We start from the raw sequence: 18466 nt of genomic DNA on the forward strand, positions 1-18466 counted from the left end.
AATTTATAATATAACAAAGACAAAGTCATTGATCCCCACCAGGGTTTAATAGTAACTAATAATATTAAAAGCATGTCTTGTATTTGTTAATTAACAACCTAATTATTCCACCTTCACATACTATTTATTTATTTATTTAGAATAATTATATTTCCTTTTCATGAGATTTAATGTAATTACACGTACATTCCATGTGGTCTTGAAAAATTATATTTACCACCCCTGATGTTTACTCCCGTCTAATAAATAAGTCCGTTCGTCAGTCACAATTTACTAAATTTGCAAATATTAACAAAAAAAAAATTGAATGAAAATTTATATTTAACATTGATTTGACTTTCTCATGGCTAGTATTCTACCATGGACCTCGGTGGCATGTAGGCATCTCACTGCATTCCCTGGTATATCTCTCGGAACTAGTAACTTCGCAAGCATTCCTCTCTTTATTCTTCTGGAAAATTCCTTCTCTATATTTCCAACATTTGGAAATATTCCCTATTGCCAATGTAACTTGAACTTTCGTTCGATTTCATACTTTAAAAAATCTCCTCAATTAGAGATTAAAATATCAATATATAATATAAACAAATATTTTTTTAATAAACTTAGTCTCTTATACCATTTTAGATGAACAAGGTGTGAGTTATACACATAAAGTAACAGAAGGACTAAAATGAACTTTTTAAAGTCTCAAAAGGGTAAAAATTATCATAAATCCCTCCAAACTCCAACAAAAGACTAAGACTGATCATTGTCCGAAACTTGAGGTAATAAAAGCAAATTTTTTAAAATTGTAGTATCAAAACTGAAAAAATAGTACAATTTAGGTACAAAAACTGATGTTATCCCTCACCACATACATCATAGTAATCATTCTTGTATTTCAATTTTAATCAATTAACTTTGAAGAACATTGAAAATAAGCAATACCAATTTGTTTTCCCAATAAGGTTTAAAGCAATGTTTTCAGACCCAGATTGGAGATCGGAATGGTCAAATTATTGGATTACTAGGTCACTAGTCTCATCGGTTGGACCGAATTCAAAAAATCGATTGATTCATATTATAATTTATATACACATATATAACCCAATAAATCTCCCACCAATAATTTAATCAGAAATACACAAACTCAATCTAATTCAAGACAATTATAATATTTTACGAATTCATATTTATATAATTTTTATATAGCAATAATTGACACAATTTAATTAATAATTATAATTAATTCAATTAACTTTTCTACAATGATAACATTCTCCCTCCATTTGAAGAAGGTTGCACTCCATTTTTCCCTTCTTCATCTCTACTCAACTTTCAGTTATTTTTTTAAGTGAAAACCGATTTGGTCGAATTTTTGCCAATTTTGACCAATTTTAGCGGGTATTGATCGATTCACACTGGGTTTGATCGAGACGGGTTTTATCATATAAATCGAACTGGACGGATTTTGACGGGTTCTAAAGGGGAAAGATTGATTAGATTCCAAACCTATCAGAAGTCATATTCCCAAACATATCAGATGATTTGGAGTCACTTCAAAGACGAGCTGAAAGCGACCCCGACTAGTGAAAATATTCCTAGTCCTCATGTTTTGATCGGAGAATGAGGATCAATGTCATAACCTATATCCTGATATTAGACGACGTTTCACAAGAGCAATCTATATACATAGCTGGGGTTGAATGTAAGGGAGGAAGCTGAGCCACGAGTAGCGAAACCTAAAGATTCTGTTCCTATGCCAGAGCTTAGAACTAGACTTCAACTCACCCCACCTCCTTACCACACGGGTGTACTTGTAAAGGGCGTAATTTACACAATTTTTTATTCAGGAATGGTACAATTGTTATGAGACTCATACTTACGGTCCCTGGAGAGGAGCATTGCACACAACACTTTGCTGCGCAACCCATTTACTCATATTTACATCTGGAACTTGGGAATGCACCAAAATTTTACATTGTATTTGGATTGATGGATCAAATCCCAAAGAGACGAAAACACTAACCCCTTCTTGCTCTCTGGTCTTGCCGTTTAGGATGACTTGTTGATCTCACATAACAAGCACCATTCTTTCCCCGTGTGGTCTTACTGGAGACTTCATAGGGAGATTGAAACCCAATATTTTCTACAGCACCAACTGTGTTGAATAGTCGTCTTCTATTAACCTCCTCAACTAGCGAACGATGCAGCAATTGGCTTCGTGTATCTACCAGAGAACGGTTCCTTGTCAATCTCGGGATTTCAATCTTGCTCCTGTTTCTAGAAGTGGAACCTTCTCTTGGTTCTATCATATCCTTGCTTTGATGGTGGCAAAGTTTAGCAAGATGTTGTGCTGTGACTGAATTTTCTCCAGGATAGAATCTTGACGGGCTTAGAATATCTTCGTTAGCAGCCTGTCCATGTCTTTTTGGGCTCAGAGGGTCATGTTCATCTGCAGAGTAGTAAGTCCAGTTGGAATACTTCTCAGAATACAATGAGCTCTGCGAGCTGGTGTCATCAAACAAGTCACCTGGGGGGGGGGGGGAGGGGCTGTTCTTGATTAATATCTTGACCACATGTTTTGGAAAAAGTGCTTCACCATCAGAAAATATTGGCAAAATTGCTAAATTTGCAAGAAAATTACCTTGTACCCAATGACTGGTGTGAGGTCTTGTGTTGATCCTATGAGATGTGATTGAACCCAAGACTGACACTTGGGACGAGGAAGACGGAGAGAAAAGATTATGGTGATCGTCATCTTCTTGATAATTTAGTACATGGAAGTGAGACGACTGAGGGTTATCCGGCTTCCAATCTGGAACAAGGCCAGATATCTCCCCGTCAATCATATTCGCAATTTCAGATGGTCGCCAGTCTGTTATCTCCAGCTCCTTCACCATTTCGTTTGCAACATCAATGGGGGTATCACTGACAATATCAAAGGGAAAGAAAACATTTCTGACAGCACCTGGAAACAGAGATAAAATCATTAGCTGCAAGAATCTCTGGTAGCAGTTTCTTGGTTTTCCGCTCATGACCAGCATTGAAAATGAATGACATGATGAGTAACTCGAGGACATGACGACTAAGAGCTACCTTGTTTATCTGCTATTTGCACTTTCAGGAAAATGGTACCATCCTCAGGGTTTAATGTCCCTGTAATAGTCATATTAGTCCGAGGAACATCGTCATTGAACTGCAGACGCTCAAGTTCAATACAATCATTGAGCAAAGGCTTTTGGTTCTCGATATACGAATCTGGATGGTCATCCGAATGATCAATAGCAAGGAACGGATCATGCATTAGTTCTTTCGCGGATAATCTCTTCGACGCAGACTCTAAGCATTTTCCAATGAACCGTTGTGCATCCAAGTCTTGAACTTTGTAAAATGCCCTTGGTTTTTTACCCTTAAACAGAACGTTACGTAGCATGAAAATTCAGTTCTGATCAGTTTTTACATTATTTCATGGAAACTGTAATATGCGATCTTACTGATGTCACTTTCTTGTATATCTGAGCGGGGTTGGTGCATTCGCTGTAGGGATATTCAGAAGTAATCATCTCCAGAACACACATCCCGAATGAGTACACATCAACAAGTTCATCGTAGTTTTCTTCATACAACTCTGGCGCCATGAACTCTGGTGTGCCTATAAAATTTAAAACCAAAATATAATAGTTTCTGAAGACGACCAGATAGCTTATTCATGAAAAGATCAGTAGAAACTGTAAACTAGTTACTAACGGGCATGCCAGTAACGATCAGATTGTTTATTTATATTCATGGAATATATTGAATGATGAGCAACCATATAAAATATACCTATAACACTATGTGCTCTGTGAGACCCTCGTAGAATTGCTGCCAGACCAAGGTCACCAATCTTCACTTGCCCGTGGTGGCCGTTAACAAATATGTTATCGCACTTAAGGTCTCTATGTATCACTGGAGGATCATGACCATGCAGATACACAAGACCTTCAAGTATTTGGCGAGCCCATATCTTTATAGCTCGAATATTCACTCGCTTATACTTAGCTCTGTATCTGCATTAAATCATATCAAGAAGTATAAAATTTTGGATTAGATGTAACGGAAGTATATTATTTGCTTTTCTATATGTAAAGGAACTGCAACCAGACAAGTTGGTTCAGTAAATTTTGCCTTTCCAAACATCATGGGGATCTAAAAACCAAACCGACGGTGATTTCAATTCCACTAATATCGATCAACAGGGTCCGACTATTGAACTCTTTTGGAGCATGTCTATCATCATAGCTCATCTTTATTTAGCTTTCCAGTAGCTGCCCACAAAATAGATTTTTTCATGTTGACCAGATAATGTATCAAGTTCAATGAATATACAGAAAAGTACTATTCTTATAATATTTTTACAAGCTTAGGTATACCTAACTCAAATATCCCCTCAAGAATGACTTCTTCAACATTTTAAATTATAGACATCTGTACTCGAGATGGATATCCTCGTTAAGTAAATTTTTTAAGTCAACCTCGAACGTAAGGCAATATAACTCTAAACTACTCATACAGAGAAGCATGTAGACCATAGTAAGGTCTTGTTATCGAGATAGCAGTTGGGAGGGAGAATTTACTCTCTGAGAGTGCCGGAAGAGAACATTTCAGTAATAAAATTGAAAGTTCTGTTTTCTACGTCGATCCAAGAAGTATAGAACCGGATGATTGAGTTGTGATTGAGGGTGCTGAGGAGGTGAACCTCTGAGTAGAGCCGTTGCAAGTCGTCTGGAGATTGAAGCAAGTCGACTAGCCTCACTTGGTTCCATGCTACTTCTAGCCCAAGCACCTCATCGATCGCCTTGTATACCGTTTTCATCGCGCCCTTCCCCAGAACTTCCTCAAACTGTCAATCATTAGTATTAACAGAAAAACAACAACAGTTCTTTCATTATGTAATCAGAGCAAACAACCACCAACTTACTACTCAATTAACCAACTCAAGAAAACATTCATTTCAACAATGGAACATCCCTCAGGCCTATTCAGGTTGGCCAAAATCTACACACACACACACAAAATTCACATAAAACGTCTCCACTCCACCCCACCCCAACCCCCAAAAAATGGAAAAATTGAGGATAGAAGGCAGAACCCATAATTTCTTTTAATCTTTTTTCCCATTTCAAGAATCAGTCAATTACAAACTTGATTCCAAAGTGTTTAAATACTCAATTATTGAAACCAAGAGCCAGAGATGCATGCCATCATTCCAGAGCTCGTAAGATCAAACTTGACTATACATACATATCCATGGTTGTATATATCAAGAACTCAAAATATGAAAAAATGAAATGGAAAAAGAAACCCAAAAAAGTCAAGCAACAATCAACTTACTCGGCCATATCGACCGGTTGGGTCAGTTTCAACGTATCCAGCCTCCTCAGTCGATTCATCAAACACCTCCTCTCCAAACCTCACCTTATACATGTTTGCTTAAAAATTCTGCAGAAATGAACAGTTCCTTAAATTTATGCAATCATAGGAGCAGAGTATATACTCTGCACAACTGCAAGAACTTGGTTGAATATTTATTATATATATATATATATATATATATATCAAAAGCAGATATATTTATTTCATCTTAAAAACGAAAAGAAGAGAGAGAGAGAGATAGAGAGAGAGAGAGAGAGAGAGAGAGAGAGAGGCATCTAAGAAGCTGGATTTTCTTCATAGTTTCCATGAAGAAATATGCAAGAAAAAGTGACAAAAGAAGGTGGAACTGTCAATCAAATCCATGCCGCCCACAAACTTCAAGACTAGCTCAAAATCACAAGTCTTTGCAGCCCATTTGATTGATGAAAAGGGGCAGCCAGGATTTGATATAACCTATATTTATACAGTGGTAATAAGTTGTATGAGGAAGCTTCATTATTCTTATTGCTGCAAAAGAAAAAAAGATTCACCTGATATGTTGAGATGTTTCATGAGTTCTAAGTTCACATGCATCACAAAAATTAAAAAATAATGATATTATTTTCATTAATGCTCATCATATACATTATAATTAGAACGGATAATGTATATAAGAAAAAAAAAACATACCATAATCAAGAAAATTCAACTTTTGCTGTCGTGATCAAACAAGAAACTCGCTATAAGACTTGATTTTCATTACAAGAATTGCTGAACCGATCGTCCTTCGTCTCCTTAAGACAAGAAAGTGTGACACAGAACGAAATTAAGGTTGCTACTTGTGACAATCTCAAGTTTATTAGGGACAAGAATGTAATTTAAAGTGATGAAGGGAAGCAAAATGTGTGTGGAGATCAAAGAGAGGAATTGGAAAAGTTTGTGTGGGCGCATGATGATTGAACTATTTGTACAGTTGTGGGTACGTAACGGAGTTGGCGGCTTGTTGTCACTTGTGGGCAGTGTGACGGTAGTGTTTGAACTTTGAACTTTCCACGGCGTTATGCGGACAAACGGAACTTGGGATGGGGATCATTTGGTGAAGGAAGATGCCAAGTTTGAATTCTCTTCTTCAATTAATCATATTGTGGTTGGATAATTTGTCTGATTATCATCACCTTCTATTTGGTTTTATTATTTCTTCAAGTATAATTTGCATTCATGTAACAAAATTGATGTGAGATCCACCCACTTATCTGTCGAAAAGATGTCAATGCACTTCAAGAATTACATAAAATATTTCGGTCGAACATACAATTAAACGCCCTTAAAAAATTATAAAAAATGTTCACGTCAATTTGAACGATTGAATCGGGTGTTTCAACTGTACAGTTTCAATGCCCTTCACGAATTACAAAAAAATATTCACGTCGAGTTTGCATGATTAGATCGGGTGTTTTGGGCATACAATTTCGAAGTTTTTTAAGAATTGCAAAAAATATTCGTGTCAATTTTGCACAATCAGGTCAGGTCTTGTCTTTCGAGCATCCAATTTCAACGCCCTTCAGAAATTGTGGAAAATATTCACGTCATTTTACACGATCAGGTCGGGTACTTTGGGCATACAATGCATCCTAGGTCAAAAACTTACATTCATGTCGTTCTGATGTGGCTAGTTGTGGCGATATGGGTTCAAATCAATGATTTCAGCACAATCAATCTAATTTTAGATTGGATTGAGTTGCGTTTAAGATGCTTTAATTTGTGGTCTAAAGTGGATTGTGTTCAGTTCAATTTAATTAGATTATGGATCTTATATGAGTTCTAGAGAATTTTAAACAGGTGATCATACATGTTTACTTTATTTTAGTTCGTTCAAAGGTTGTTTTTAATAATATCATGACATTGATGAAGGGAAAAATCGTGTTTTGGTACCATTAAAAAAGGCCAGTTTTATTTTTGGTACCGCAAATTTTGCAAGTTCCGATTTTGGTACCATTAAACCAAAAAATAAGCATTTTTTATACCAACTTAACGGCACATGGGCCTTAACGGCCGTCAACTCCATAATTTTGGCTAGAAAAGTCATGTGAGTCTGAGAAAAAGGAGGAAAAATTGGTCTTCCAACATTCCATTGTGTTTCGGTATTATTAAACCTAAAAATAAGCCTTTTTGATCCCATAAAGTTATGTGCGGCGCAAAATAAGTAATGCAACACATTCCAAAATAAACGATAAAATCCATAAACATGAAGCAAAATATATTGGTTATAAACACGCAATTTGAGCTAATTGAAATCTGATTTGACAAAAATTTGCCAAAATCCACTTGACATTGCAATGCATAATTTTTCGCTAATTGAAACCTACCAAAAGACTTCAACCTATATATTTAGTATATGGCTTTGAAAATTTTAAATAAAGTGATAAAGGTATTGACTAACATATATAAAAATATATCAAATAAAATTTAGTTGAACAAATAGGTGTAAGAATTTGCAAAAGCGAGTTGAAGAATAACTACAATACAGACTCACGGTTTACTTGGATGGATTTTTAAAATTTGGCCATCCATAGAAAATTCTTATAAATTTTATATGTTACTCAAGGCTCATATTAGTTAATACAGAAAATAATATATCGTTGTAGAACTATTTAAAATTATCATATAATTTCAGAAAGAGTACGGTTCTTCAGAGAAGGGCACTACCGTATAGCATAATTCAAGGAACTTTATAAATTTATCCACACTTTCCAAAAAATTTGAAAATTAACAAGTATTATATATATCATGTAATAAAATTTTATAGAAAGTTTCATAATGAAAAGACATCTACAAATAGGTTAAATACTTGTATAGGTTGAAGTCTTTTGGCAGGTGTCAATTAGCGAAAAATTGTGCATTGCAATGCATATATTTTGCCAAGTGGGTTTTGTCAAATCAGGTTTCAATTAGCTCAAATCGTGTATTTATAATCAATATATTTTGCTTCATGTTTAGGGATTCTATCTTTTATTTTGGAATGTGTTGTATTATTTATTTTGCACCGTACATGACTTTACGGGACCAAAAAGGCTTATTTTTAGGTTTAATGGTACCAAAATATTATGGAATGTTGGAAGACCAATTTTTCCCCCTTTTTCTCAGATTCACGTGACTTTCCCTCCAAAATTATGGGGTTGAAGGCTGTTAAGGCCCATGTGCACGGCACATGAGCTCTGCCGTTAAGTTGGTACCAAAAGTGCTTATTTTTTAGTTATGGTACCAAAATTTGTAATACCAAAAACAAAACTAACCTTTTTTAATGGTACCAAAATATAATTTTGCCCCATTGATGAAAGATGTTACAATAAATAATAAGTTCAATGTGGTTTCGATTGATTATATATGAGTTGCATCATATTTATTTTGGACAAAATGCATAAACTACCCCTGTATTTTAAAAAGTCTGCAAAAAAATCCTCCTATTAAGAAAATAGGCTAAAAGCTCCCATGTGTTTTGTAAAACTCAGCTCAATCGCACCCTCTCTGTTAAATCCAACTAACGGTGTTAATTGTTTAGAAAATGACCGTTATACCCTTACTTAATATATATTATTCCTTATTATAATGACCGCTAGATCTTTTTTGATCAAATATTGGTCGTTAGATCTAATCAATTAATCCCAACCGTTAGATTTTAAAAAAATAAAAGGTCTAGATTCAACAAATTATTTAACTTATATTATATATAAATAATTTAAAAATTTTAAAATGTATTATTATATATAAATAATTTAAAAAATTTTAAATGTATTATTATTATATATAAAAAAAAAACTAACTACCCTACCCGACCCCCTTACTCCCCGCTGCCCCCCACCCCCTTACCCCCGGCTTCCCCCCCCCCCCCCACCATCCCGTCGTCGACGTCGCAATTTTGTTAAAATCCTCATATCTCTATAATTGTAAACCAAATTGAGTGAGGCCGATCTTGTTAGAATCTTCTTGAAAAGACGAGTCTGATGGTGGTCTTAGACTAAGATTCGACCCAATGGAAACGAATCGACGACAAACATGTTTGGTTATCGTGGCTTGAGCTCACTCTCTCTAATTGACGAAAACTCAAATTGAAGGTATGAAAATATTCGTCTTGAAGAGAGGATTCGAATGAGACCATTGGCTGTTGGGAATTCATCCAGACGGCTCCAAAAATTTAGAAACAAGTTTTCGACGAAAGAGGGGCGAAATCACAGTTTTTCTTTTTTTTTAAAAATTTTTAATTAATTTTAATTATATTAATTAAAATATATTTTAGTTAATTATGAATATTTTAAATAATTATAATAATTAAATATTTTGGCTAATTAATAATAATTATTGTAATTAAATATATATTTTAATTAATTAAAAATAATTTTAGATTTAATAATTAACAATTATAAAATTATTTGAATTTAAATATAATTTAATTTAATATTTAATATTAAATAAATTAAATATAATTTGATATTTCAATTTAAATTTAATATGGCAAAATTTAATACTTATAGAGAAATGGCAAAAGGAAGGCACAAAACAAGCCAAAAAATCCTTCATATGTTATATAGACCCATAGAGGGTACTTTAGTACAAAATATCATTAAATATGAACCTAAACCGTAGAAAATGACTACGAAACGCAGTAGACGCGCGTTTCCTCCACTTCTCATTAGTTGCTAACAGAAGGGGGATTTTTTGCTGACTAAAACAAAATAGGAGGGGTTTTAGCCTTTTCTGAAAACAAGGGGGTGTTGTTTGCATACTTTTTAGAACACAGGGGAATTTTATGCATTTTATCCAATATTAAATCATCTTGCTACATTTGGAATGAGAAGTGCGGGTATGTTTTTTTATAATTATGAAATTAGGCTAATTTTTTCAACAATTACAAAAATGAGTACTTATTATTTTGTGTATAGATTATGTCTAATGGTACGCCTCCTATACCATGTGGTCGTGGATGTGGTTGTGGTCGTGACCGTAGTCGTGGCCTGCCACTTCCACCCGTGTTGTCTGCTGCTTCCTAGGCTGGGAAAGCAGTTTTTCGACCACCCCCCACCACTTGACACGGCCAGACCGTCAGCCGTCTCGTAGACTTTAGATGATGCTGAACCATCTGGTGCGGCACCGGCAACTAAGGAGGCCGAACAGCCGTTTGGCACACCAGCGGCTGATCCTACCCGTCTATGGGTTATTCCACCACCAGCACCACCAACAGTCCCCCCACCATCAACTCCAGTATATCAGTTCGGTGATGCGAGGTAAATTTGTCTATAAATATTTTTTTACTATTATTGTATTTAAACAATCACTAATTAACATATCCTTTCAAGTCTGGCTGCAACTTTCAGGAGCGCATCAATGCGATGGTGCGAGAATACTTTCCCCACCTTTAGGCATGTTTGAGGTAGGTGTCGCCAGAGCACCAACATTTTTGGTATGAGAGCATGAAGAAAATGTACTTTAAATTAATTTGGTATTTTCAAATAATCTAAATTATTTAATGAATTTTACTAATATTTTCTTTAATTTTCTTAATGTGGATGACCTACTAGTGGGATTATGACGATGACTTCATATTCTAAGTCTTCCACATGTGGGTCGACAAATACATTCAGAAGAAGTTCCCCGTCGCTCGATTGAGTCTGGTCAAGCCACTTAGGCTGGCCACAACGTATAGCTCCAGCTCCAAGGGTACTGGGCCAGCGCGGACTTCCAGGAGGATCCATGAAGAATAAGACGAACCGAAAGAACAACCCTGTGGTATCCTCTATTGTGTACCGTGGGGGGAGCCTCCTTTTCGTCATGCACAAGAGAAAGATGGTAATTATATTATGTTATTTTTTAAGTTTTATCATTATTTTATAAATATTATGCTAATTATTTTATTCATCTATAAGAGGCAGAGTTCGGTCAACTGCCTAAGCAGATGAAATGGTTTGCCAGATGCTACAAGAAGAAGGGGGACGGTGGCTAGAGCGGCCCCAGGCGGCTGAGGTGGCAGTAAGTACTTTTGTAATTTTATTTTTTTTAAAAATAATTTTGAGATAAAGTACTAATAGTTTTGTTTGTCTTGCAAGAAACGTTTTAGAAGCTAATGGAGGATCATCACCCTCAGCCCACGACCGAGGACCTTGATACCCTGATTGAATTGGAGGCTTCATGACGATGACCGAGCACCAGCTGTGGTTAGCTGCAGTTGGGGGCAAGAACAAGGCTGTGTATTCGGTGTTCTGAGGCCCACGTCTCCATCTGGACCTACACATCAATGTCGCCATCGCCACCGCCACAACCAAACCCGGCTATGGAGGACCGCATCGGCCGACTGGAGACAATGATGGTCAATATGATGGCCATGATCAGGGAAATGCAGACCAACTCCTTGATTGTGGGACCGTCAAAGCCGACCGCTTCCACTACCGCTCAACACAACCTCCGACAAACCCCCTGGAGCCGAACGACGATGATATGGACGGCACTTATGAGGAGGGTTTAGATTATGTTTTAATTGTTTTTTAATTTTGTAATCGAATAATATCTTATATTAAAAATAATAGCTTTTTCTAATTATAAATGTTTCATACTATTTATTACATTCTATTATTTCATATTTATTCAATTAATTAAATTTATAAATATAAATAATTAAAAATCTATTAATTAATTTATTAAAATTTACTAAATATATAAATCAAATCATTTATTAAAATTTATTACATTGATGAAATTATTTTTTAAAATTTATTAAATATATAAATTAAATAATTCATAAAAAAATTATTATAAAATAAAATTTAGAAAGATTTTAGTAATAGTAAAAAAAATGTTACAAATCTAAACAAAAAATTATTTTTAATACAAATGCTAAAACAATTTTAAATACGTAGTTCTAAATAAAATTGACCATTCCTAGCTAAAACAGTTACAAGAGACTGTTCGAAACAAAGCCTAAAACTATTTCAAAAAATTGACAACCAAATAATTCCAAAGACTGTTCCTAAATACATCATCAATACAAATAAATACAGTTACAAAATTCAGACATCAGTATTACAAAAATCGTTCAAAAAATAACCCAAAATAAATTATATAGCCATTCCAAATATTATCCAATATGTTTCAATTAAATAAAAGAAATTTTTATATTCAAATACAATATTAGGAATGGTTAAAATCAATATGCTACAATGACCGTGTCAAATTGGGGTGGTCCTTCACCAACGTTCCTAAGTATTAGTAATATCGTCTGCAGTGATGGTTCATAAACTGTCTCAAAATCCAACTCAATAATTTTTTCAATTTCGGATCGTTCTAAATGACCAAAAATCATTTCTAAAATCGTCCAAAATCCCGTATTTCTTTTGTGTAGTATAAGAGACAAAAAGTTAGCTTGTTGTATCGATTACTTAAGCAACACCTAATGTGAAAGAAGTATGATTGAATGCGGAAAATGTAAGACCGGATATGGAACAAGAATAAATATTTCTAATTTCTTTAAATTGCTATTATCCGAAAAAATGAAAAAAAAACTCGTGCTGAATTTAATTCATATTATATTGTTGTTGATCCTAGTTTTTGGAAACAAATTAATGATATTAAATATTGCAATTAATTAAAGATAAAATCAAGAGGGAGTATTTGCTAAAAGGTGTGTGTCATCAACTAAATGGATAAAATTTTTCTAAAAAACAATATTCAAAATGAATGGTGGGTTTTAGAGTTGTGTATGGATCAACAATAATGATTGATTGGAATATATAGTTAGCAAAAGATGCAAAAAAAATTTCTTATTTCTATCTTTTTAAACAATCAGAAAAAAGTTTAAATATATTTTTAGTCCTGTAATTTCGGGCACTTTGGTACTTTTATTCTTTTTGTGTCGAATTCTACAAAAATAGCAGGAATAAATCATGTACATTTCACGTGGTTTACTGTATGTTGTATTTAATTTTCAATGATTATTATAGTAATTCAAAATTTTGGATGAACTTAATATTCAATTTTACTAATCAAATTCATTAATTATATACAATCAAAACTCGTTGCAACCTATATCACATATAATAAAAAGGTTTTTAGTACAAAGTTTTGCTCTACTACAACTTTTTACTCGTATAAAAATGTCCTTTCCTGGTATTCAGTTTTTAGTCCATCTTGTATTGCTCGCCGTCATGTCTCTGAAAACGCTAGAAAAGCAGATACTTGTAATTTTCTTTGACAGCAGCAGAGAGAACTACGTCTGTTTGGCATATATGTTGAGCTTCAGATGCTATGTAATGTGTGACTGAGCGCCTGCGTCGGTTACCAAGTTTATCGACTCTTCCTTAAAGCCATCTACGAAAGGAACTGTGTGGTAAGTGTAGACTGTGCTAAGCTAGTCGACGAGTATATATACCCCACAAAATTTGCAGCATCCCATTTCAGGTTTTGGTAAGATTTCAACAACTTTAGCCATTATCAAAACTATATAACAACAATATCCATTTAGCATACTTTGATGTACTAATTGATCCAATTCTAAGTTGGTTTTGCATGAAACATAGAATCATTGTATGCTGTCAGACAAACTCTTCTATCTTCTAACTATTCAATCCGGACATGCTTAAATTACATCAGAGAAAACATAACTTATAAGGGTAGTCTAAAGGAAAGAACTTAGCATACAAGTAAACTAACACGGAAGTTGAAGTACAACAACAACAACAACAAGGGGTGTAATTTTAAACACTTGCTGCAACGGCATTTAGTGCCTCAAAGTTGAGATATTCATCTATTTCTGCTTCCTCTTGGTTCTTTTCTTGTGCCGACGCTGCCTCAGTGGGTTGTCTATTCTTAAAGCACAGTGGCCGATCTTTACTAGTTTTCTGAAGGCCAAGATTTGGTGCCGTTTTCAGTCCTTCCTGTACCAGCTGTCCAGAGTTGCGAAGTTGCTGTTGGCAAAATTGATTGGGCCAAAGTTTCTGTAGATGTTGGAGACCATTTTGATAGAAGCCAAGACACGGAAATGGCTGTTTCTCGAATTGCTTGGAACTAGAATCTTGCTTATGTTGTGACCCAGAATTTGAATCTTCGTTGTTTTTGTTTGAAGTTTTCCCAAGATCTTTGAGCATACGTACCTCGACACGCTTCTGTTCAAGCTCAACTGCATGGATAAAGATGGTGTAAGAAGAAACAGTACTTTGTAATAAGTGAAGAAAAAGGAGTGCTTTCATCGTTACATTCACGGAGCTTGGCTTCATTCAAATGAAGCTGTACGAGATTTTGGAGTGAATCATTCTGCAGCAGCAGTTGCTTCCGCATCTCTTTGTAGCTTTCGATTTGTGGGGTGAGAACTGATATCAGTTCCTGCAAATCCAGAAAATAGAACTCCAAATTCCGTTGAGATAAACAAAAATCTCGGCCCACATGGAAAAATATATGTAATTATACCTCTAAATCAGTCACCATCTTTTCCATTTTATTAATATATTGAGCTTTCTTGATTCTAGATCTCTGGGCGGAGAGTCTGTTTGATATGGTTCTGGGAACAAAAGATTGACAAGTCATGGCGTTAGTCTGCTGCATGCATGTCCTAATTAAGACGCATCATGTGACAAACAAATGTAAGATTTTTGTTTTGTTTTCATCACCTCCTAAGCTTTTTCTTGTCCATGTTAGGGTCCAATCTGCGGCCGTGTTTTAGCTCATATTCGATTGCTTTATCAAGACTGAGATTGAATCTTGGAACATTAGCAGGGGGTGGGAATGCATATGGGATCTTCATTTTCATCTTTGCGTTCCAATCTGGTCTGGGAATAATGCTATTATTCTTGTGGAGAAACCTCGGACAAGAATCTGTAACATGATTGTCCCTGAAATCACCTGTCTTAGGAAAGTAAGGCTGGATTCTCAACTTGTCATCAGTTGCATTGGGATTTAAGAGCAAGCTGTTAATTCCTTCCATTCTTCAGCAGCACTGGAAAAAGAAGAGGAAACAAACATGTCAGTGGAAGAAAACCCTGGAAAGGAAACAAAAATTACACCTTAAAAAAGAAAGAGGAGAGAATTCTGTACATGAGGAACAAACCCTTAATGGTATACATATAGAAAGACAATGTAGTGCCCTTACTACCATATATATATATATACACACATACCATAACTGCAACACTGGACTGGTGTCATTGTGGTTGCCAGCCATGTTTGTCCTCATGTCATCATTCACTTGTTAAAATTTAAAATTTGGAATATGGTTAATGACAGAGCTAATTTAGGTCAAAATTACTGGAATATCCCTTTGTGGGCCATCCTTCCTAGAGCAAATGTTTTGTTATATTAGTGATTGAAATATACTCCATTGAAATATATTTGATATATAAGTATGTATAACTTAAAGTTCTATTATATTTTTTGTTTAATTAAATTTCCTGTATAAAATAAAAAGAAGCAAATCACTCCCCCTATCTAAACCATTGACAGTGGGGTAATTTGCTTCATTTTTTGAAACACGTAAGGTAATTTGTTAATTCTTTTTTCACAAAAAGATATTTGCTCATTTTAGACAATATTGGAAGATAAATTGCATTTAAACCCCATTTTTTATAAATAGAGTTATATATAATTTTTACCTGCAATAACCACTTTTATACACACCAAATAGTTAAATATTATATACTAACAGTGGATTCATATTAATGCTAACTATATAGTATAATTTTCATTATTTAATATTATACACTCAGTATAGATAAATACTTTCCATGGGCAAAAGGTTGTTAATGTTGTATATCTTCAAAGCTTATCCCTAATTAACAACTACAGGTGTTCCACAATAAATGAAACATTCATTATGTAATTGCAATGAACAAGCTGTCAATTGAAAATTTAATAAAGAATACATCCCATATATGCGTGACTATGGCAAATAGAGGTTAGTTGTATACAAGTATAGGAAAATTATGGATAGTCTACATCAATTATCTACATCTATACTACAAATAAACATGTCAATTCTGCATATATGTATTCCTATCATTTGGGGGGGGGGGGGGGGGGGAATGCGTAAGTTAGGGGTGGTAATTACCCTTTTCAAATTTAAATTTGTAATTTCATCCTATAATTTTAAGAATCTAGAAATTTTAGTCCTTTACGGCCAATTTGGCAAAAAAATTTCACGTCATCAGTCATGTTGGTATCTAAATTGGGGCTTCCAGTGAATTTGATGACGTGCAACAGACCAAGTTGCAAGTTTTAATTGTAATTTTGGTCGTATATATATCTTTAAGGGATTGGTAATTTTGATTTTCTAACTTTTGATATGGTGTTTTTAGTTCTCTATATTTCAAAATAGTAGTGATTTTGGTCTTTAAGCCTAATTAGTTACCATTTTGCTCTTTTATGATAAAAACTCAATAGTCCATCAGATACTTTTAATCAGGTCTAACATAATTCCAAAATAAAATTAAGCCTCTATAAACTTCATATATTGGTTTGACTGCCTTGCCACCGATTCGCCCCTTCCGGGATCCAATTTGGTCGTATGTATTCGTCCTTGTTATGGAACTACTTCATGCCATTACTAAGTATCAAGTTTCATTAGCAAAAGGTTTTCAATATCACTGGAGGTGTAAGGAGATTAACCTCTTCATGCTAGCTTTTGCTGACGATTTGCTCCTTTTTTGTAAAGCTATAAAACCCTCTATTACACCGATGAAGGAAGCATTCCACAAATTCTCCTCATTATCGGGGTTAAGGGCTAGTGTCGAGAAAAGCAATATTATTCTCTCCAAATCTGCTGCCGGCATTTCACAACAACTGCAAGAGGTGGTTGCGTATCCAATGGCTACTCTCCCTATCAAGTATCTGGGGGTGCCTTTGGTGGCTTCCAAACTTAAGATTTCGGATTGCATGCCACTATTAGATAAAGTTGACGGAAGATTACTGGCATGGAGCTCGAAACACTTCTCCTATGCCGGAAGGTTCAATTGATTAAATCGGTCTTGGTGTCGCTGAGTGTTTACTGGTCCACCATGTTTGTGTTACCATCCAGTGTTACCAACTAAATAGAACAGAAAATTCTAAGGTTCTTATGTGCTCATGCTGGGGAACGTTACAAGGCCAAAATTTCATGGAATACGTCCTGTCAACCTTTGAAGGCAGGTCAACTAGGGATAAAATCTCTTACAAGTGCGAATAAGGGCATTGCAGTGCAGGCACTTATGGGACACTACCTCATCCTCTGGTTCATGGCAATGGAAGAAGATCCTTAAGCTTAGAGACTTCATGAGGCCTGCTGTTCGATTTCGAATTAGCACAGGTTAACGAATTTGGTTTTGGAAGGACCTTGGCACCCTTTGGGCTTCCTGATACATAGGCATCCTTGTGGGCCATTAGTTTCATGCTTGGCTGCAGACTCCAAGGTTTCGAAAGTTATTGCTAAGGGCAATTGGTGTTGGCCTGAGTCTACGCCAGAAATCTTATTGGAGATCCAACATGATCTCCCATCTTTGCAAGTAAATGGAGATGAGGTGCGAAGGAGAGATGCTTCTGGAACGTACAATGCAGCGGATGCTTATTAATTATTCAATCTTACTACCCCTTCGGTTGTTTGGTGTTCACTTTTGATAGATCCTCATAAGATAACTCGCAATATTTTCATGAAAAATACTCAACTTTGAATAAACTGTGGATCTTTCAAGCTGGCACCATATGTACCTTGTGTAATGAACAGACTCTTGAAACACAAGATTATTTATTTTATAGTTGCATTATGCTTTGGCATGCATTCGGAGTAATCAATATGAGGTTGGGTGGAGTTGGCCTCGGATTGGTTGGTAGCAAGGGGTACAGTACGGCCAGTAAGTGGAGAGGTTCACATTTGGTCAATGTAGCAAATCGTGCCACACTAGCTTCACTTATTTATCATATTTGGGCAGAGAGAAATATGAGGACTTTCCAACAAGACGGTAGGGATCAATAAACTATAGCGAGATTAGTGATAGAACAAGTTCGACTTAAATTGTTAGCTCATTATAGGCCATATTCTATAGAAATTGTTGTAGCTTATACAATTTGGAGAATTGCTTGGCGG

General features: G+C 35.1%; 2 protein-coding genes across 6 annotated transcripts; both read right to left on the reverse strand.

Moving 5' to 3' along the window:
* Nucleotides 1-1796: 1796 nt before the first annotated feature.
* Nucleotides 1797-6310, reverse strand: WNK4 (WNK family serine/threonine-protein kinase 4). 5 transcript variants are annotated; one of them, XM_088881669.1, is made up of 8 exons: nt 6070-6310; nt 5359-5907; nt 4602-4867; nt 3811-4034; nt 3480-3637; nt 3082-3394; nt 2630-2953; nt 1797-2437 (listed from the first exon to the last, which is right to left on the reverse strand). In XM_088881669.1, the coding sequence occupies exons 2-8, from the start codon at nt 5449-5451 to the stop codon at nt 2007-2009; spliced, it is 1809 nt and encodes a 602-aa protein (XP_088737795.1). In that variant the 5' UTR covers nt 5452-5907; nt 6070-6310; the 3' UTR covers nt 1797-2006. The 5 variants fall into 5 exon arrangements, with proteins under 5 accessions (XP_088737795.1, XP_088737794.1, XP_088737793.1 ...); XM_088881668.1 differs by having other exon boundaries at nt 1797-2515; nt 5359-5466; nt 6070-6309; XM_088881667.1 differs by having other exon boundaries at nt 1797-2515; nt 5359-5853; nt 6070-6309.
* Nucleotides 6311-13939: 7629 nt separating this feature from the next.
* LOC105163901 (uncharacterized) lies at nt 13940-15349 on the reverse strand. The gene is made up of 4 exons (XM_011082424.2): nt 15027-15349; nt 14827-14917; nt 14616-14742; nt 13940-14539 (listed from the first exon to the last, which is right to left on the reverse strand). Exons 1-4 carry the CDS (start codon nt 15338-15340, stop codon nt 14118-14120), a joined length of 954 nt encoding a protein of 317 aa, XP_011080726.1. The 5' UTR covers nt 15341-15349; the 3' UTR covers nt 13940-14117.
* Between the last annotated feature and the right edge of the window lie 3117 nt (nt 15350-18466).

Source organism: Sesamum indicum, linkage group LG6 (assembly GCF_026168435.1).
Source record: "Sesamum indicum cultivar Baizhima isolate 11 linkage group LG6, ASM2616843v1, whole genome shotgun sequence".
Lineage (NCBI taxonomy): Eukaryota > Viridiplantae > Streptophyta > Magnoliopsida > Lamiales > Pedaliaceae > Sesamum > Sesamum indicum.